Source organism: Adiantum capillus-veneris, chromosome 3 (assembly GCF_014529385.1).
Source record: "Adiantum capillus-veneris isolate H3 chromosome 3, ASM1452938v2, whole genome shotgun sequence".
NCBI lineage: Eukaryota > Viridiplantae > Streptophyta > Polypodiopsida > Polypodiales > Pteridaceae > Adiantum > Adiantum capillus-veneris.
Genome location: NC_140933.1, coordinates 117280434 through 117301734, shown reverse-complemented (window position 1 = coordinate 117301734; position 21301 = coordinate 117280434). Strand labels below are relative to the sequence as shown.

Here is a 21301-nt window from a genome sequence, read left to right as displayed (position 1 = left end):
GAAGGTGCAGAGTCTGGAGTACCGGCTTGTACTTTGATATGCAATATAAAGAAATACCGAAAGGGGCACCAAGGTTTGGGACCAATACTCTCTATGGTGGAATTCCGCCACTCCGTGTCGCGTGTCGTCTCTCTCTTTCAATTTAGTTGTTATTGAAGTGCTAAAAGTCTGTTCAGTCTGTTCTTTTCTATTGGCACGTAGTGTCCGTCTTGTGATTGTTCAACTTGGAATGTAGACGTTGGAGCACCCAATCCGTTTTCTTCATAGCCGATACATTCCAACCAAGTGGATAACCCAAATGGCGAACCAGAACATGGGGAGGAACAATCTTCCCAGGCCACAATATCGTATGCCAGTCACACTCTTTCAGAGGCAATAGCTTGGATTTGCAAAAGTTAACTTTGAGACCTGCTGCCAAGCCAAACAAGTGAAGAGTTTGCATAATCTGTTGTACAACATCATAGTTATTACGAGGCATGAACAAAGAGTCATCCGCATAAGCCTGACCAGCAAATTGTGGACCAAAAGGTAAAGTAAGTCCATGTAGCCTACCAGTGGAGGTCAAGGAATCCAAATACATAAACAAGGGATGAGTAGCGATCACATAAAGCAAAGCACTCGGAGGGCAGCCTTGCCATACCGACCGTCCCAAAGGCCAAGATTCTGTGAGAGAACCATCCAGCAAGCGTGCAGAAGTACTGTTTGTATACAAGAAAAGCACGACACGGGATAGCCTAGGCCCAAAGCCCAAATGTCGCATGGTATCCGCAATGTAATCCCAAAGAACAGTATCAAATGCCTTTTTAATGTCAACCTGCATGACTAATACATCCTCTCGAGTATATTTTGCATATTCCATACCAATAATGACATTTGCGAGGTTATCAGTAATTTGACGTCGCGGAACGAAGCCGTATTGAGATTGATGCAAGCCTTCATGCAGAAAGCATTTGACACACACACACACACACACACACACACACACACACACACACACACACACACAGAGAGAGAGAGAGAGAGAGAGAGAGAGAGAGAGAGAGAGAGAGAGAGAGAGAGAGAGAGAGAGAGAGAGAGAGAGAGAGAGAGAGAGAGAGAGAGAGAGAGAGAGAGAGAGAGAGAGTCTCCTCGCTTTGACGAGGAGTTTGACTATCTAGCAGATTTTATATCACCTACGGATGTCCTGATCTGAGATCTTGCTTGCCCATTTCTTTTCGTGTGGTACATGGAGATTTCCAGATGTTTCAACTTTCTTCAAGGAGTGGGCTATTATGTGTCGACAGTTTTTCTTGCAGTTGTCAAGATGACGTCAGATTTTTCTAGGTCCAGAGAGTGCACCCATGATTAGATTTAGAGTGCAGGTTTTACATGAGGATATCTTTTGGACAAGGGAGGCTGTCTATTATACCATAAAGGAACAGACGATGGTCTAGGCCAGCTACTACATGGATACTAGACAATTTGCAGATTTGCTTGAGAGTCAATTTAGCTATGCTTTGGGGAAGTTGGTTTGGTTAGAGGAATGTGCATCTTGGTACCTTCCCTTGGCTTTTGTGGTGGACCACAAATGGGTCCCTTATGCCTCTCTTTCAGTGTAGTTTACTCTCTTTCAGTGTAGTTTAGCGGTAGATTTGCACCTTTTTTTGGGGTACATTTGGATATGTTAGTGTGGATGTAGATGATTGTGGAGCAAGCCAGGGGTTTTAGAGTCCCTTGGCTTCTATGAGCGGCTCTAGGAGGTTTCTTTTAAGGGATACTTTATATCAGTCAGGTAGATAGCATTGGACTTGGTGGTGTTACTACATCGCCAAAGGCGGACATAGCTTTTGGAAGATTTGTGTAGGTACCTTATAGCTAGAGAGCTTCATCACCACTTTGTGATTAGAGTATCTTATCCCTTGATGTATCTTTTGGTTAGTATGGGATTTTCCCCCATGATCTCATTGTATATCTTTCAAGGTTTTTCCCATATTTCTTGCGTATGACCTATGGTTGATTTTTACGTAATGCAAAGGGTCACAAGCCCCACTTTTCACTCAAAGAGAGATCTTCACACTTGGGCGAGATCTTCAGTTCTTAGTCCGGGACCATGGTTACATCATATGGCATTATGCACCTCCCTAGTGGTTCATTTTGCATTTATCATACAGGCCACTTTGATATCCTCATAGCCCTTATATTGTTATCCCACTTTTTGTACTTCCTTTGAGCGATAGGCCATTGAGCATCTCTAGAGGTCTCTTTAATACACATAATGCAGCCTCCTTTCCTGCGCCCCCCCCCCCCCCCCCCCCCCCCCCCCCCCCCCCCCCCTCCCCCCAACACACACACACACACACACACACACACACACACACACACAGAGAGAGAGAGAGAGAGAGAGAGAGAGAGAGAGAGAGAGAGAGAGAGAGTTGTTTGACAGGCCCAGTTAAGACCTTCATGTGATGCCATTGTGGCAAATGTGGAAGAGGATCAACATGGTGATCAACAGCCATGTACTAACGTGTGCAAACAATATTCTGATTCAGAGCCATGTAGCAGTGGATACGGACAACAGACTGCAGATTTTGCATCTTCAACATTGTTAATGACAAAGATTTATCAACGTAAACACAAAAGACTAGTCAGAACACACAGGTAAGTGTATATTTACTTTGTTTTACAGTGTAATTTGAGTTATCATAATGATTGATTGCATGCATATTTAAAGAAATTAGCAAAAAGAATGGCATAAATAGTTTACAGCATTTGATTTTTAGAGTTTGGGTTGGAGAATGGAGCATAGCTATTGTCTTTTGGTTTTCCTGATTTTTGGTTAAAAGTTTGAAATTTCTTGAGGATTGTACTCAAGCCAGGCTTCTTGTTGTGAATTGATATATACATATATATATACATATATATATACATATATATATACATATATATACATATATATATATATATACATATATATATATATATATATATATATGCTAAGCTTTACTCGAGATACACTAAGCTCACACCGAGATAATTTACAATGAAGGGGAGTCTCCCTTTTATAGGAGAGTGGGTGGCTTCCTTTACAAGCTTCATGTAATGCGCATTCTACAAAGTAGACATGTTGTCTTCCACTAAAGAAAAAGTGGACATGTGTCTTCCACTAAGGTGAACATGTGTATTCTATTAAAGTAGAATCTTCTAATGTGTTCCACTATGCTTACGCTTTTTTCCAGTCACTATGTGCTTGCATAGCCGTAGCATCGTGGATGACATGAGTGCTTGTGTCACTAGGAGATAGTGGGGATAGTGGGGAGGAAATAAGATTATTCCAGGATGACATCAGTGCTTGTGTCACTAGGAGATAGTGGGAATAGTGGGGAGGAAATTTTATTATTCCACCCGGCTTGTGGGATGAGACTGCTTAGAATGTCCGCGAGGACGTTGCGGGTGCCTTTGATATGTTTATACTTATAGTCCCATTGGGCAAACCAAGAGGCCCATCGGATGAGGCGTTTATCTTCGCTTGCATTTTTGGAAGTAAGAAATCGAAGGAAATTGTTGAGATCCATTCGGAGAATGAAGACTCGTCCTAAAAGAAATAACCTAAATTTCTTGATGCTTAATTTGGCAGCAAGAATCTCTCTTTGAGCAGAGGGATAATTTTGTTCAGCTTTAAGAAAGGATCCACTTGCAAATCTGCAGACCATCATTTCTTTATTATTAATTTCTTCACAAAGGACTGCTTCCCATGCTTCGAGAGAGGCATCGGTGTAGAGGATAAGTTGTCCTTCACCGGGTAACTTTAGTGGGGGAAGTTGTTGATAGATGAGTTTGATTAACTCGATGGTTTTGCTGTGTGAGACCTCCCATTGTTTGGAACTATTCTTTTGCAGAAGTACTCTTATTTTCTTTGTAAGGGTGGCTAAGTAAGGGATATTCCAATTGATTTTAGGCATCCAAGAAATTGTTGGAGCTCGGTGATATTTTTAAGATGATTGGGAGTACTAGCGATTTTAGCTAATACGTGCTCCTGTAGTTTTATACATCCATTGCAGATTGTAATGCCTAAAAAGTCGACTTCTTCTTGAGCAATGCTGCACTTGGTGTAAGATAGAACGAGACCTATTTTTCTTAGCAGCTCATAGATTTCCCTTAGATGCTCTATGTGTTCTGCCATATTTTTAGAGTATATAAGGATGTCATCCAAATATACTAGACATAATTTTTTGATAGACCCGAATATCATTTCAACCCTGAGTTGGCACTCTGAAGGGGCATTTGCTAATCCCATGGGCATAGATATCCATTCATACATTCCTTGAGGTACTACAAAAGCTGTTTTGTACCTATCTTTGGGATGCACCTTAAATTGCCAGAATCCGTTTTTCAGATCAAATTTGGAGAAGACTTTTCCGCCATTTATTCTTCTGATCAAGTCTTCTTGAAGAGAGATAGGAAATTTCTTTGGGACCAGAAATTTGTTCAGGGGTTTGTAATCAATTACTAACCTCTTTTTCCCTCGCTTCCTTTCGCTGTGATTATTGACGTAGAAAGCTCTGCAAGCCCAATTTGAGTTGGATGGTTGGATTATACCTTTCTGCAGTAGCTCCTCTATTTCTTTGCGACAAAGCTCATTATCGGAAATCGACATTCCTGGGTGGGAAGCTTTGGTTGGATTAACTTCAGGGATAGTGGGAAGAGTGATCATATATTTTTCTTCATCCCAGAAGGCTAAGGGGTTGTCGGAGGTTCTTTGCATTATCCTTTCTTTTAGTTCTTCTATTTGGGTTTTGTATTTTGCTTTTTCTTTTTGGAACCACTCTCTAAATTTGCTATCACAATAGTTGATGGAAACTAAACAACTATTAATAGCATAGCTGGCTCTCTACTTAATTGGAGCAGTATATCTTTTACCCAGATAAGAGAAATGAAAGCTTGTTTCTGTGAATGTGCTAGGGGCTAGCTTTGATATTAGATCAAATCCAATTACCAGATCATAACACATATTTGAATTGTGTAAGGATAGTCTAATAGGTAATCTGGCATTGCCTAGCTCTATCCATGCATAGACATATTCTCTGATCATTGCCTTGGAGCCATTACCATATTTTACCTGCCTGGCTTCTAGATATTGCTTGATCATAGTTGATGAGAATAAAGCTTTTTTTGCAAAGCTTCCTCCTGCACCTGTATCGATTAAAGCATCCAGAGCAATTTCTTGAAAACCTTTTGGTTTGATTAGCAATCCTATAATAGGGATGGCCACATTATTTTCATTGATGATTTGTGTTTCGTTGGCCATATTCATTTCTGTAGACTCCTTTGTTTCTTTTGGCTGAGGCTTGGGTTGCTTGAATAGGGTTATCAACTCTTTTAGATTTTTAATATCTTCTCCAGATAGTTGATTACCTTTGGGAGTTGGCTCAGCTGGCTGTTCTTTTGGAAGTAAGATATCCCACGGAATTGGAGCAAGTGGGGTTGGAAAGAACGGAGAAGTCTGAGAAGTCTCACCCCCCCGAGAAAGGAAAGAGGTTTCTCTGGCAGTTAGATTGGCTTCCCATTTATGGAGAGCCTGCTGTTTTTCAAACAGAAGCTCGCGTTGACGCAATTCCTGCTCTTTTTGACATAATTCTTTATAAGAGTGATCTTGTTTAGAACGGAATGTCGATGGAATATCGTGAGGGAAATCAGAAGCTTCTTCATTAGAATTAGAAGAATTGGAAGGTGTTCTTCCATGTGGGAAAGTTTGGAGAGGTCGAGCTTTGATTTTGCCTGAGACCAGATTAACGATGAAGTTATGATCGAAGAGAGGCTAACTTGCTTTGATTTGCTTTAGCTTTATTTTGGTGGCTAAAGCTGGAATGACCATTCGTTCTAAAGCTGGTGCTTTAGGTTTGTCAGCTTCACGTAGAGCATTCTTGAGCTGCTTGTGATAATTAGATGCTTCTTTAGAAATATGTTGAGAAGAGGTCTTCTTACCTGGTTTTTCAGATTCAAAGGAAGAATCTGAATTGCTTGAAGCATAGTCATCTGATTGGAACTGTTGTTTTCTTTTGGAAAACCTTTTCCAGTGTTGAGGGTTGAAGGGAATAGGCATAAGGTCTTCTAGGCTCATGACATTCATTGCAATAGGGCAATCTTGAAAGCTAGAGTCGGAATCGAAGTTGCTTTCTTCTGTTGAAGGCACTTTGCTTTCAAGTAGAGCAACACTTAACTCAAAATCAGAGATATCAGAGGAGGATATCTCAGAGTAGCTATATCCATCTTCAAGAATTATATTCTTGAATGCTACTGATTTTTTCTTCTTTGGACAGTCTGAAGCCCAATGACCTTGTTTTCCACAAATAAAACATTTATTGTCATTTTTAGAAGATGTGGACTTACGTTTCTTGAAAAACCCGCGCTTGGGTTTCTTTCTATAATTTTTCTCGTTCTTTCCCTTCTTTGAATGCTTGCAAGAACATTTTGTCTTTTTATCTGTGCATCCAAAATCTCTGGAGTAGTAATTCTGTTTGCAGAATTTCTTTGAAAGTTTGGAATCCTTCAATTCCTTTTGTGCTTGCTTTTGAATACAGAGTTCCTGTATAACCACCTGTAGAGCTTGGATTATATCTCCAAGAGTTGCTGTTTGGAGATTTAGATTTTGGTTATCCAGCTTCTCAATAAGAAGCTTTGTAATTGCTTTTGGTAGCTTGTGTACAAATTCTGCTTTGATTTCTCCAGAATGGTATTTTCCTGCTTTATATATTAGATTTCTGCAATAAATACAAAAATCCCATATAGAGGAGAAATTACAGATCTGAGCTTCATGAAAGGCTTGTAAGGCCAGCTATGCTTGATCTTCTTGATGTCCAATGAATTCTTTGTAGATGCTCTCTATTAGTAGTAATAGAGGTGACGCATTACCAGCAGGTCGTAAGATAGAGTTTTTGATCTCTGGAGGTAACATTTCCCACCATCTTTTGAGGATACTCGTAAAACCATTTACTGCAGCTTCTACTGCAGTTTGTTGTTGCATTCGCCCAAATAGCATTTGGTGATAGATCCAATTATGCATGTATTCTAGAATAAGAATGATGTCTTCTTGTTCTAAACTATCAATGTTGTAAAAGGTAATGTCACCTACCTTTTTAATTCCTTGCACAAATTGGGGATGTTTAGAAGCTTGGGCTGTACTGGTAGAGGCTTCATCCATAGGTTCATCTTTTTCCATGTGTAATGGCACTAGAGGGATGTCGGCTTGCGAATCATCAATCTCTGACTCTTCCTGAGAATAAGGATTATCAATTTCTATTGGAGGAGATGGAAGATTGTCAGGAATGATTTCTGCTTGAAGACCATTGTAAATTCTTTCATCATAGAAAGAATCGAACTGATCCCAATCACCATGGATAAATGCTGGACCATAATCCTTGATTCCAACTCTATGTTCTGCATTGGTCATATCCCATATTGGCTCGAGTTGGTCATCAGTCCATTGGTAGTCGATGGATTCTATGGTTACACCTTTGGGTTTTGTAGATGGAGGTTTACCTGCGTTATCAATTAGTTTGTTGCGATTTTTGTGGCAACAAGCTAGAGTGTAAAGATCTCTATCATCTTCGTCTGATAAGCCACTTCGTGGCTGGTAATAAAGCTGCTCCGCAGCTTTCCAGTCTTCCCATCCCGGTTCAATGTCTGAAGAAATATCCTGTTCTTGATCAACAGTCATGACATTAAAGGACAAATTTTTACCAGAGTGACCAGAGCGATTATGCTTTGAGGGCTTATAAAAGTAAGGTAACTCAAGGGAAGAGGGAACTATTAAATCTATATGTACAGAGAAGGGAGAATTGTCAAGCATTTGTTGTAATTGAATTTGCATATTAGCAAGTTTATGAGTGGACTCAATAACTAACTTATGCAAGTCATTCAATTGCTTTTCAAGGAAATGCAACTTGACAGTATGGTAATTGCTTTGAAGCAATTCAGGGTGAGGTTTTGCTTGATCATGCATAGTTACATAAGGAACTATAAAGATTTTATCTGTGTTAGAGACAATAAAATCTTTTCCTTCGATCATGCAAAACTGTATGTTAAAAGCAGAGGAAGAAGAGTCTAATCTTCCTATGAGTCGTAAGCAATGCCTGCAAAAGGTTTGATCCTTTTGCTCAAAGGTTTCCAAATGTTGGCAATCCTTCATGCGCATAGCTCTAGACTTTGTGGGGGCTTTATGCACAATAACAGAAGAAATGGGCTTTTGTGAACTAATTAAATAATTAGAGGGATCTAGACTATCTATTTGTACACATCCAAGGTGAACAAAGTGATAACCCTTTTTTAGGAGTTCTGCTTTGTCATGTTGGAGGATCTCAGTAAGCTTAATAAAATGCATTAAATTATCTGAGGGAATAGATGCTACAGACCTATTATCTAGATAGACAGTGGAGGCTCTAAGTTTAAATAAATTTTTATGTTTATATACTTGATCGGGTTTAAGTTCTGGGATTTGCCATTGAGCAGAAGGTTCGGCTTCTTCTACAGCCATAGAGAGGTGTGCAAAAGACTTTGTCACTTTTGACAAAGATCTGTTCAAGAATGCCATTGAATGTTTACCTGAAATTGAGTCGTGTGGTAGGAGTTTACGGCGGGAATTTACTCGAGGATTTGATGCCTGTGGCGTTACTCTTAGATGCCTGCGGCGACCGTCGGACCTGCGACCACGCGACCTTGCCTCACAACATGATTTCGGAAAACACCAATTGATTCCTTGGCAGACGTTGTTGAAAGAGAACAAACACTTTGCTAGCCTTCTTGGTAGTATGAAAGATAACCTTAGCTTAATGATGGCAAGAGATTAATTAGACACTAATTAATGATTGATTAATCACTCTGATTATGGCTCTGATACCAAGATACGCACACTACAAAGATTGCAAGCGGAAGGAGTATATTAAGTGGAATTGGACATACAAAGTATGGACAAAGTGTGTAGGGAATCGTTACAGAAATAGCAAAGTAGGGAATTACAACATAAGGCTATGCCTTTCTTACTAATGCTTCACACAAGATAGTCTAAGGTTTACTTGAGATATACAAAGGCTTACTTGAGATATGCTAAGCTTTACTCGAGATACACTAAGCTCACACCGAGATAATTTACAATGAAGGGGAGTCTCCCTTTTATAGGAGAGTGGGTGGCTTCCTTTACAAGCTTCATGTAATGCGCATTCTACAAAGTAGACATGTGGTCTTCCACTAAAGAAAAAGTGGACATGTGTCTTCCACTAAGGTGAACATGTGTATTCTACTGTGTGTGTGTATACATATATATGTATATATACATATATGTGTATATATACACATATCTATATATATGTATATGGGGGGGGGGGGGGGGGGGGGGTAGGATGGTGATAGGGGGTGGGGGTGCGAGCAGTAGCAGCGAGCCCGTCTTTCTTCTACGCAATGTTCTTGGTAGTTGCCGATTGTCACCAATCTTATGCTACATGATTCTGCTTCTACGCAATTTTTATGTCCTAGTGTCCCTTTGGCCCCGTCGGTAGTTGTCCATAAGTTGAAACAACTTTTTTTTTTCGAGAAAAAGATCCTTCTATTAGTTGCTGAAACTGCCCATAGGGCTACAACCACCTCTTCAAAAGAGGGCTACAACAACCATGATGGGAGACTCTCCCAATGAATAAACCAGCATGTGTACAATGGGGCTAAATCAAGAAATGGGGGGAGGGAAAAGCCTCACAGGTGGTCGGTAGTGCCATCGGAGAACACCCTGGACCATGGTGTAGAAAGGCCCAGGACGCCAGAGTCGAAGGAAAGCCTCTCTCCGCTCCCGCATGCGGTCGGAGCTGCCCTGTAGTCCCTCAAGCTGTCCTCTGAGAGTATGGATCAGCTCTAGCCAAAAATCGCGAACAGTCTCTGTTGGTGGCACAGGGCGAGCCTCAAAGATGCGGAAGCAACGGGCCCGCCGGATGAACTAGAGTGTCAGGGCACTGATGAGCTCCCAACACTCCTCTCTCTCACTGCACCACTCCTGTGGAGTAAGCTCTGTAGTAGCAGGCTGGAGTGTAGGTCGCCCCTCTTGCATCATTATCATCCTGCTGGTGGAAGATAGCTCAAACTCAAGTGTCGGGCCCGTGAGGGTGGACCAAGCCGCTGCTCCCCTAGTGTATTGTCGAGCCGTGGAGAGAGCAGGCATCAGCCGAAGAACTCGTAGCTACACCTGCTGGGCCGAGGGACAGTCCCAAAGACAGTGACGATGACTCTCCACAAGATGGTCACAAGCTGCACATGCGGCCGAGCGACCACTATGCACTAGCCAGCTCTCAACTGCTGTAGCTTTGTGTGCGACCAGCCACTGAAACAAGGTGACTCGTCTCGACTGTCTGGAGTCCCACAACCTCTCCCAGAAAGTTGCCAAGAACTCAGCTGTGAGACCCTCCTCCTGCCAATGAGGTGTTGCAGCGGGGCGGGCCTCTCTGTGTGTTGCTAGTATATGACGTCCCAGTCAAACAATGTACTGAAAGAACGGGACACCTGGGTGGTCTGCAAAAGAGAAGGGGTCCCTCCATAGCCACTCACCAGGATCCCACTGTACTCGTGCCAGTGGACAGCACTCCCAAGCCCACAGCCTCCAGTGTCCAGTCTCAAGAGCTGCTGGGTCAGGATCTATGACACAAGTCCTCCCACAGATGCCCACTACTCGAATCCTTTGAAAACAGCACTCTACCACCTGCGGGGCCTCTATTGCAACTCGCTATAGGCATCCCCCACCCTGAAGCTCGAAGAAAAGGGATGGAACAGTCTCTGAGCAGGCCCTGACTGAGATGAGAACCTCCAGTCGTGTGAAGGCTCCCATCCACCTGGGTGCTACTGGCTCGAGAGGCGTGAGCCACTCAACTGGAATTGCCTCCTCTGGGATGTCCTGGCACAAGCTCTGCACCCCTCTCATGCCCTGTAGCTGGAAACCCTGCATCTCCTCTGACAAGCCTGTGAACTCTAACCAGTCACCCAAAGAGCGCGTTGGACCCGTTGCCATGGGACCCCAAGAAACATGAGGCTGACTACCAAGTGGCCTCTCTGAGTGCTAACCATGGGGTTACAGACAAGGGGTTGCCGTAGGTGCTCCTCCGTGCAAGTAGGCTATCTCTGCTCCAGGCCTCGCGGCAAGAGCTCCCAAGATCGAAGCAAACTCCTTGTGAACAAGGAAGAGTGATGACCTGCCAAGCCACTTTGGCTCAGGCTATCTGAGTGTCACGTCCTGACCAAAGGAAGTTCCTGATCAGCCTCTCTACCTGGCTGATACAAGAACTCGAGAAGATCCAGCAAGAAGTGATGTACCACATAGTCGCCAACAACACTTGGTTGGCCACTACTACTCTGCCAGCCGTTGTGCTGAGCTCCAATGTAACAACTTTCTCCTGATAGACAGGAGAAGGGGAGCAATCTGCTGCTCGGGAGACAAGTCCAAACCAACCTGACAACCCAAGTACCGAAATGCAGTCCCTCAGGGAATCCACCTAAAACCCTCTCCTGGCATCCAATCGAGCACAAGAGCACTACCAACCGAGAAAGCCACTGTCTTTCTCCAGTTGATCAGTGCGCCCGATGCACAACAGAAGGTCTCTAGAGCTTGCTCACACCTGTGAAGGTTGGCCTCCTGGCCATCTAAGTACAAGGCTGAGTCGTCGGCAAACTCAACGTCCAGTAGCTCATCTCCCCGAATAGGGAGTGCTAAGCCCCGTAGACCAACCTGCTGCGACACCAAAAACGTGCTGATCGCCTCTGCATAGAACAGAAAGAGGAAGGGGGCAAGAGGACAACCCTGTCTGAACGAACGTGTGAGCATGAAACGATCACCTCTACCTCCTGCCAAAAGTACCTGACTGTGAGCTTGTCTGTACAAAGCTGACACCCCTTTGATCCAAGCATTTGAGAAGCCCATCCTGCGTAGAGTGCCCTCTAGAAAGTCCCAGTCAACTCTGTCGTATGCCTTCTCAAAATCGAGAAGAAGAATCACTAGGTCCTCACCATGGAGCCGTGCTAGGGCAGAAGCCTCCCAAAAAGTAAAGATCTTGTCAAGGATACTGCGTTCCTTGAAAAAACCTGTCTGAGTCCCATGTATAAGGCTCTCTAGAAGTGGTTGAATCCTCAACTCAGAGCCTTGGCAAGAATTTTGTAAGCTGAGTTGAGGATGGTGATGGGGTGCCACTGTCGAATCTCATCCAAGGAGTCACCCTCCTTGGGAATGAGGTAGATCAGGCCCTCACTCATGCTGTCAGACATCACTCTTGTGTGCAAAATGTAGTGAAAAGCACTACATATATTTGGGCCAAGCAGGTCCCAGTACTCCAAGAAAAAACTGGGAGTCAGTCCATCCTCACCTGGACAGCTACCACGGGGGAGGGCCCTAAGAGTCGTGTGCAGCTCCTCAAGTTGAAGTGGCAGCTCAAGCCTCTGACGCATCTCCTCAGTCACAAGACAAGGCATCTGTTCCCAAACCTGCTCCTTGCATGCATCCTGACGCTCTGACTAGGACTCTGCAGACAGCAACTCACGGTAAAAGTCAGTAGCAACTGCGCGCATATCCTCGGGCTCAGAAGCAACTGACCCGTCGGGCCTCCTCAACTGACTGACCTTGGCCTGGGAATGCCGAGGTCCCACTGCCTCAAAGAAAGCACCAGTCACTCTGTCGCCCACCTGTGTCCACTGAGATGCCTGTCGGTGGAAAGCAAACTCATGTCGCCTCTCCTCTGTGCTAACAAGCTCCTGTCGAGCCTGTTGTAGCTGCTCCTCCAACCAAGGACTGTCTGGATGCTGCTCCTGCATCCTCTGTAGCGAAGCAATGCCCCGTCTGAGACGCTGCTGCTCCTCTCTCGCTGCAGCCGGCGAGCCAGAGACTCCTGGAGAAAGAAACGGCTAATCTGAGCTAGGTCTGAGGCCACTCTCTCAGTAGGAGAATCTTGCCTGACCAAGCTCCTCTACCACTCTCTGAGTGCTGAGTGCAACAAGCCCCTCTCTGGGATGCGAAGCAGCGTGCTCCCACTCCTCTGCCTGTCTGCCAATGTGAGGATCACTGGTGCATGGTCCGAGAAGGAAGTCCCTGCCAGAGTGCCCACTGTCCCTCCCAAGTCACTGAAATGGTCACTAGTGTAGAAGCGATCTATCTGCGATAGATTCACTCCTCCCACTCTGCGGTCCGATCGAGAGAAGGCAAGGCTGTCTGGGGGCCTCACAAAACCAGAGTGCTGCCGAACATCTGAGACCCTCAAAGTCATACAAAACCTCTCCCAAGCTGCCAGCTCAACTCCATGCACAGTAGCATGGCTACCACCAATCTTGTTAGAAGGGTCCTCTAACATGTTGAAGTCCCCTCCTATGTGTTCTGCTTGCGGCAGAGACTCAACTATCTGTGACCAAAACTCTGCTCGAGCACTCGCCACATTGGGCGCATAGATGTTCAGGAAGCCCACTAGGCAACCCTGAACCTGCATAGTAATCCACTGAGCCCTGCTTGGCACAATAATCCCTTTGTCCACAATGGCCTGCTGCAAAGAGTCCGCAATAGTCATACATACCCCACCCTGGATGCCTCCAGGTCCAAAAGCAGCTGACCAAAAAGTATCATATCGTCCACGCAAGAGCTGACCACAACGTCTAATGCGGCTCTCACACAGATGGTGCTCCTGAAGCATAAGGAGATCAATCTCTCCTCCCACAAGGCAGCGCTGAAGCTCCTGACACAGTCGGCCCCACTGACGTTGGAACTGGGGCCCACCTAGTCCGTGCACGTTCCATGAGACGATCCTCATGGGGAGCGAGAGAGAACAGATGCTGCCGCAACAGCTAGACGGGCTATCTTCGAGGCTGGCTTGGATGGGGAGTAATCTGTATCCGAGCGTCCTCTAGATAGGCGTGACTGCAACGAGTGCCTGGCCCAAGCCCAAGCAGAGCGAGCCGTACGTAAAGCAACCTCCTTTGTCCAGGAGTCCTTATGAATTATACATAGCATGGCAAGCACTGTGTATCGGCAAAGAAGTAAACCACAATGTGTCTACATCTTGTTGAATCTGGAGGTGTCACCGCAAACTTGGCCAATGGCCACAAAGTCTGAAGCATGTCTGTAACTCCTAGTTCTCCCATGTGGTGAGAGAACTCTAGGACCTGTGTGTGCAACCATCCCAACACTGAGTCGAGAGTCCACTGAGTCTGGTCTTTGCCGCAAAGGGGAAAGGAGAAGCCAACTGCCGAGTCCAAGGCCTCTGTCCCCCTAGCTGCAAGGAATAGAACATGGACCCTGAAGTAGGCTGCCTCATGGTTTGCTGAGGGGTCGCGAGAAAACGAGTGAAGTCGTAGTCGAAGAAGTCCCATCGGCGCCGGATGTCAATGCTCGTCAGACCACGAGGGATAGCTACAAGGGGAGACGTCTGTACCTCTAGAGGGGGCCGCAAGAAAGGCTGTCCCTCTCTCGCCAAGCGACTCCTGGCAAAGGCGCTGCCAAGAGATCTCCTAGCAGCCGGAGAAGGCCCTGTCCCTTGGGTCGACTGTGGAATTGAAGCGGGAGGGGGGGGGGAGAAGGAGCAGGGGGGAGCGGTGGAGAAGAGGGGCGGGGGGGAGCGGCAGAGGTAGAGGGGCGGGGGGAAGAGGCGGCGGGAGCAGGAGGCGGGGGGGAGGATGAGAAAGAGGGGGGAAACTCTGGGGGGGGGGGGGGAGGGGCTGTCGAGGGTGAAGCTGGGGTGGGGGCTAGAGCAGCGACCTCATCCTGCTCAAGAGGACCAAACAGGTTCCTCGTGGGAACCCATTGCTGCTGAGTAGGCGTCTGAGGACCACTCTCAGTGCCAGGCTGTCGCTGTGGCCCCTGTCGTCGTCGACCACGGACCTACTGCCATCTCTCCTCCGCTGGAGCCCCAGGCTCAGAGGGTGGCTCTGCATGTGTGCGCCGTGTCTTTGTCTGTAGCTGGCCAGCCCTTGCAGGCTGGGGCTGAAGCTGTGGTGTAGGTCGAGGCCTCCTCCGTGGACAGGCCTTCGCTAGATGGCCCATCTGTCGACAAATGAAGCACTGGTTCGGGAGGCCCGAATACTCCACACTCTGTCTAAACCAACCCCTACTCACTCGAGGCAGAAGAATAACCTTCAGGAGCGTGTGAGTGTCTCTGACCAAAACGCGAACTGAGGGAATGCTAGCCGCCTTGGTAGCTACTGAGGCTGCCGTGCGAGGTGCCTCCAGGACAGTCCCAATGGCTGAGCTGATCCTGGACAAAAGTGGTAAGTACTCCCTCCGCAAACCCGGAAAGCAGACAGAGATGGGGATGTCTGCCTCCTCTACTAGAACATCCGAAGCAAGGTCGAAACCATGTCTCCACTGTCGAAAGTAGGCTCGTGATGCTCGAATGGTCAATGGACTCATGGCGATGACCTTGGACGCCATCTCGGAGGTCTCAAACTCGATCTGATAGTAACCTCGTCCGAGTATCTGTACGTCCAAGATCTTGCCCACCTCTCCGAGAAGGCGGGCCTGGAGAAGGTCACGCAGCTCTCCTCTGCTAGGTCGAGTGCCGAGAATCTTGCAGATGACAGAAGTCGCTTGCAAGCGCTCTACCTCTGCGGCTAGGCTCGCTTGCTCTGTCGGTGAAAGAGCAAGTCGAATGGTGGGCTCAGCGGGGTCGGGCGAGGGGGCTTCAAACGAGTCCCTCTGTGGCGGAGTTGGAGCCTCCATCTGTGTCTCCTGCTGTGGCGAAGAAGCGGACGGTGAAGAGGCTTTGCAATCGAGCGCGCTGGGCACTGTCCAAAGAAACAGTGCTGCGAGAGCCAATTGTAGGAGTCTTTGGGAAAGAAGAAGACGGGTGGGGGGGGGGGGGGGGTGGGTTTGGCGGCGCGAGAGGGGGGGCAGTGGGCGGGTATGCGTAGTAGAGGGGCGGGTGAGCGAGCTGGGCTGCCGCGCGCAAGGGTAGGCGGGGGCAGGGGGGTTCTGCAGTAGCGAGCAGCGCGGATGCTGTAGCCTCTTTAAGTTGAAACAACTTATAATTGGAAGTCTTTTAATTTAGTGTTTACAGGTCCTGCCACGTCATCAGTTTTTGACACATGCTGTCAGCCATTGGTTGATTGGTCACCCATTTTTGAAGAAATACTGGCGTGTGCGTCTTGGGATTCTGTCTGCTGTATCGGACCAGCCTTGGGAGGCCGAGTCTGTGGCATGGGTCGGGCTCACAGGCCTTCGCAAGATGGCCCATTTGTCTTATGAAGCATTGGTTCGGGAGTCTTGAATACTTCACGCTCTGGCAGAACCAGCCACTACTCACCCTAGGCATAAGGACTACCTTCGGGAGAGTGTGGGTGTCCCGAACTAGAACGCTCGTTGTAGGTATATTTGTTGCCTTGGCAACGATTGAAGCTGTCGTGCGCAAAGACTCCAAGACTGTCCCAATCTCGGAGCCAATCGTGGATGACAACGGAGGCACTCTTCTCAGGACGGGGAAGCATATCAAAATGGGCAAATCTGCTTTCTCGACAAGAACATTAGAAGTTGGGTTGAAACCATGGTGCCACTGTCGAAAATGAGCCCCGATTGCATGAATGGCCAACAGACTTATCAAAATGACCTTGGAAACGGGGTTCTCGAACTCGATCTGATAGTAACCACACCCGAAGAATTGAACATCGATGATCTTTCCCACCTATGCAAGAAGACGGGTCTGGAGGAGATCACGCACCTCACATGTGCTAGGTCAAGTGTCGATAATCTTGCAGATGACAGAGATGGCTTGGAAGCGCTCCACCCCTACAGCAAGCGAGTTGCAAGGCTTGCTTACTCCGTCAGTGATAGAGCAAGTCAAATGGTGGGCTCTGCAGGGTCGGGCGAGTGGGCTTCGTTTGGGTCCCTCTGGGGCGGAGCAGGAGCCTCCATCTTTGTTTCCAGCTGTGGAAGAGGAGAGCGGGACGACGATGAAGGAGGTGAGTTGAAGGAGACGAGCTCAAGCTTTCTCTTGATTTAGCAATTTCCTCAGCTGGATATATAACAATATGCTAAAGATGCGCATAGTTTAGGGATAGAAAATGGATGACATCTCTGAAATGGCTTGCCCTCTGGAGGTGAGACATGGGGAATGCCTCGACCATATCCTATTCTACATGCTAGTGGTTTTGGATGCCTACCAAAGTGTAATAATTACATCTTGTACCAACCCTTAGTATGATTATTATTTTTTGCATCGTACGTTACGTCAACGTGCGTCGAATTTGTTTTAGTTCAATTAGTACCGTACGTCTTTGTACGTGTACACGTTGTACGTGAGCGTACGTGTCAATTATGGTTCTAAGAAGCTTCTTCTAAAAGGTGGAATTTAAGTGATAATGGAAAAAGCAGATGCTTTCCTGCGAGGAATTTGTGTTTGCATTGCATCTCTGCTTGAGAACTGCATCCAAGGACGCCTGGGATGTGTCGTGTGCCATCAGTTTTCAGCTCACTGACTTTTATTGAGTTTTTACACAGGTTCAGACATTCTAAAAGGTGACCAGTTGCCCACTTAAAAAGTGTGCAGCCAATCATAAAAAATAAAGCAAGGCCTATTCTTCAAAATAACCCAGGGCTGCCTTGGCTGAAAAACCAGAGTGCGATGTCTCTCTCTCTCTCTCTCTCTCTCTCTCTCTCTCTCTCTCTCTCTCTCTCTCTCGCCAAAAACAGCCACTAGGCCTCCCTCTCCTCTAGCGCTACCTCTGCAGATATTTTGCACGCACCGCACTGGCTATTCCTGTGGGTCCCAAGTGCCTTTATATTCAGCCAGCGCTCTCCCTCTGTCTCCCAATTTTTGCCAGTACTAGCTCTTGGAGACTTTGTTGGTGGGAATCTGCAAGTGATCATATGAAGCCAGCGTGCGAAGGTCCTTTTTCCGCACTTGGAGCGAAAGGTACCGATTGTGAATACGCTCTACAAGGAGTTGTTTCGTGTTTGTGCTTTTTGTAGGTACTCTGTCACGGAGAAGGAGGCCTGGGCTTACGCAAAGGGATTCCGGAAATGGAATTAGGAACGGTCTGTGGAGCTTCACGCTCCCAAGTACAGATGGAAATGGAATTGAGAGCTCGTCTCTTGGAATTTCCCTCACGGGAAGGCATCGACCATCGAGTCTGAGATTTAGAACGGAGGGGTTACTCCGGTTCTTGTGCTTGTAAAAAAGATCTCCCTAATAAAGATTCTCTTTAAGAAGGGGAGGGAGGGCAGCCCATCTTCTGGTCCCCAATACTGTGTCGATCTTCTCTCCCGTCTCGTTTGGTCGAAAGTTCATTTATTTTCAGCTTGTTGATTATTTGTGTGCGCTCCCATTTGTGACAAATGGACTCGTCCATACATTCAAGTCTTGCGAATAGTCTCACGAATTGTTGGTGCAAAATTCCTGACCTTCTGTTTGGCTTCGGAAGTAGATTTAACATGTCGACAAGGCACATAGACCCACTGTACACATGACAGCAGGTTAACGGTGAGGAAACCTTCATCTTCTTTGGTCCAGATGCTTCAAAGAATTTCGTTGGAGAACGTTTTGCTGGATAGCTAGACATTGACTGTGGCAAATTGGGTCATTCTCTTGAAGCAGAACTATATCTCACTCATGTTTTGCCAATGATTGGCTCTTTAGCAAATCCAAGTACAAGCATATTTGGAACCTGTGGACTTTCATATTATGAAATGTATGTTCGCATTCAGATGTACTTCTGGGAATGCCACAGTTCTACAAGACCTGTGCAATTCTTGATGCTCAAAAGAAATTGATTGCTCTTCCACTAGTGAAGTTTCAGTTTGGATGTGAAATTAGTTTTAATGGTCAGGACATAAGACATCCTTCTCCAATTTTCTAGGTGGCAATTTGTTGCTGCTTTCAGTAAAGTTTACGAGTCTTTAAAAGTATTCCATGAGCGTATCAATATGTTACCACCAAAAATTAAGCTCTACCATTGTGACCTTTATTGTCAAAGCAATGTTAATGCCCATCAGAATTAGTGGCATTGGTGTCTGAATGGGCCCACTGGTGTATCACAAGCTGAGACTGTGCTGAAAGGGACTGAAGTGGCTGTGTCTGTGTAATGCTGATAGTTGTAGGTTGAAGATGCCCATGCTAATGTTGCAGGCATGGACGCTACAGTGTGAGCTGGCAGGGTAGCTGCATGAAGTAGTGGCAGGCCTGGCCTAACATGAGCTAGGAACAGGAAATGCTCTTTGCCAAGCTGTCCACTGGAGGTTGCACATACAATCAAGATGTGGAACGAAATAAAGCAGCCATGTGTTTGGTGGTACATCTGGGAAAAGGTTTCCAACACTAACAGGGAGACTCATTACAAGGGTGCTTACTCAAAAGTCTTTTTTGTGCTTTCAAATAGTAATGAAAATTATGTTTTATTCAAACCAATTTTCTTTGTTATTAATAAAGCAAGTATTTCATCCCAAGCATAAAATATGTTGAGGATTTCTCACATACAAACAGGGAACACCTGTTCTGGGCCCTAGTCGGGACGTGTTTCAATGGTTTCTCATGTCAAGGAGCAATGGAGTCCTAGGCTCTGAGCTAGGGCCTGTGTTCAAACCTGTTTGTTTGTCTTTTCCATTCAAGTTACCAATTCCTCCTAGATATTCTCATGTTATAAGAACAGGGCTAGTGTGATAGCTGATTGCCCTAGTCGGGACGTCTTTCAATGGTTTCTCATGTCAAGGAGCAATGGAGTCCTAGGCTCTGAGCTAGGGCCTGTGTTCAAACCTCTTTGTTTGTCTTTTCCATTCAAGTTACCAATTCCTCCTAGATATTCTCATGTTATAAGAAGAACAGGGCTAGTGTGATAGCTGATTGCCCCTTCTTACTAGATTCAACAGTGCAATTTTAGTTGCAGTAGAGCCCCTGAATTCTTGAAGACGGGGAATTTTATTGGATTTGGTCCACTCAGATACAATTGTTTGAAGGTGAAGACTGAAGATGTGACTTGCTAGGTCATTGGAAATGGCGTCCGGAAGCCCTTTCTGCCATGCATGTCTGTTGGCATGCCTGTTTCTATGCTCAAATCTACAATCAATCACTCTCTTATTGTTGATATGTTTGGAAGCAGAAATTGTTGTGATAAGAAGTTTCATTGGATTGCACTGTGCAGGAAGAGCGAGACAAGAGTTGCTGCATCTCAAAGTGAGCAGTTGGACAGCGACCAACATCGTCAAGAAGAGGGAAATCTTAGAAAGAATGAAATGATCACAGGAAAATACAGAAGCTCAGGGAATGGGGATGCTTTCATCAAGGACATGCTAGCATTTGATGGTGACGTAAATGGAGAATGCTTCAGTGATTTGAATGATTTCATCGTTTGCAAGGAGGGAAGAGATTATTCAAAGTGGCTGAAACTGCATTACAAGAAAAGGAAGAAGAAATTGAGGAAAACTGTGCTGCAGAGAATGAAGGCAAAGAGAGCATTTGTTTCGCTTCTCACAAGGCAAGATAATGACCATTTGTAGGTGGTCCAAAAAAATTGTAACAACAGGTCTTTCATGATACTCTTGATTGTATGATACACGAGAACAGTAACCTGGAGGGTAGACATTGGTGCAAATGCAGATACAGATGTGCTTAAGAGCCCTCCGGAAACCAATCATGCATATGAGTCGGTATATAAAGATCTCAGGGAAGTTATATGTGTCAATGGTAAGTATAGCATAGTGTAGGACATGCATCTTGCAGACATCCAATGTACTATAGTGGTTTGACTGAAGAAGAGACTTGTCAGATTGCCTCAAGCTACCATATCACCTAGTTTTCAAGCTTTTGCATACCAATTTGTTGTGATGTATATCTGTATCATTTGGGCTCACATCCAGTATGCAGCCAAGGTAGTTTAAATGCTGTTCTAATTTTCCGCTCCTTTATCTAAAACAAACACTTTGAAACTCCATTTAGACTTAATTCCTTTTTTTTTTTTTGGACTTAGTTTACCATGATTGCTCATACAAGTAGTGAAGGCAGCGGTACACTATTCAGGAATTCCTCTAGTAATGAATTTCGAAGAGTAAAGCTAGTAGGAACAAGAAATCCAGGTCCCCATGGTAAAATTAGTCAAGGGTTTGGTCCGGACAGGAAAATGCCAGTTTTGTACACGTGAACGTGCAAGGTTATTGGTACACTTTTTTCCAGGTTTTTTTCTCACTTTTATTGCTGAACCAAAGTGGACTTTCAATTTTCCTTGTGTTGCCCCCTTTTTAATGCATAAATATGTGAACCTTGGGAGCCCCTTCTTGTGTATAGTGTTTTGAGTGTTTCCATGCAAGTTATGATAAGTTATTTTCTCATCTAGTATTTTCTAA

The 21301-nt window shown here is 45.6% G+C and overlaps 1 protein-coding gene across 3 annotated transcripts in view; it reads left to right on the top strand.

Annotated features, from left to right (window-relative positions):
* The window catches only part of LOC147461560 (uncharacterized), a 95699-nt gene extending 74839 nt beyond the window's left edge, over positions 1-20860 (top strand). For 2 of the 3 annotated variants that reach the window (XM_086509066.1, XM_086509067.1), the window contains exons 4-5: positions 2423-2637; positions 20104-20860. In XM_086509066.1, the coding sequence (XP_086365192.1) occupies positions 2423-2637; positions 20104-20458 (570 nt within the window). In that variant the 3' untranslated portion in view covers positions 20459-20860. The remainder of the gene's footprint in view (positions 1-2422; positions 2638-20103) is intronic. The other variant, XM_086509068.1, reaches the window with a different exon arrangement.
* Positions 20861-21301: the final 441 nt, after the last annotated feature.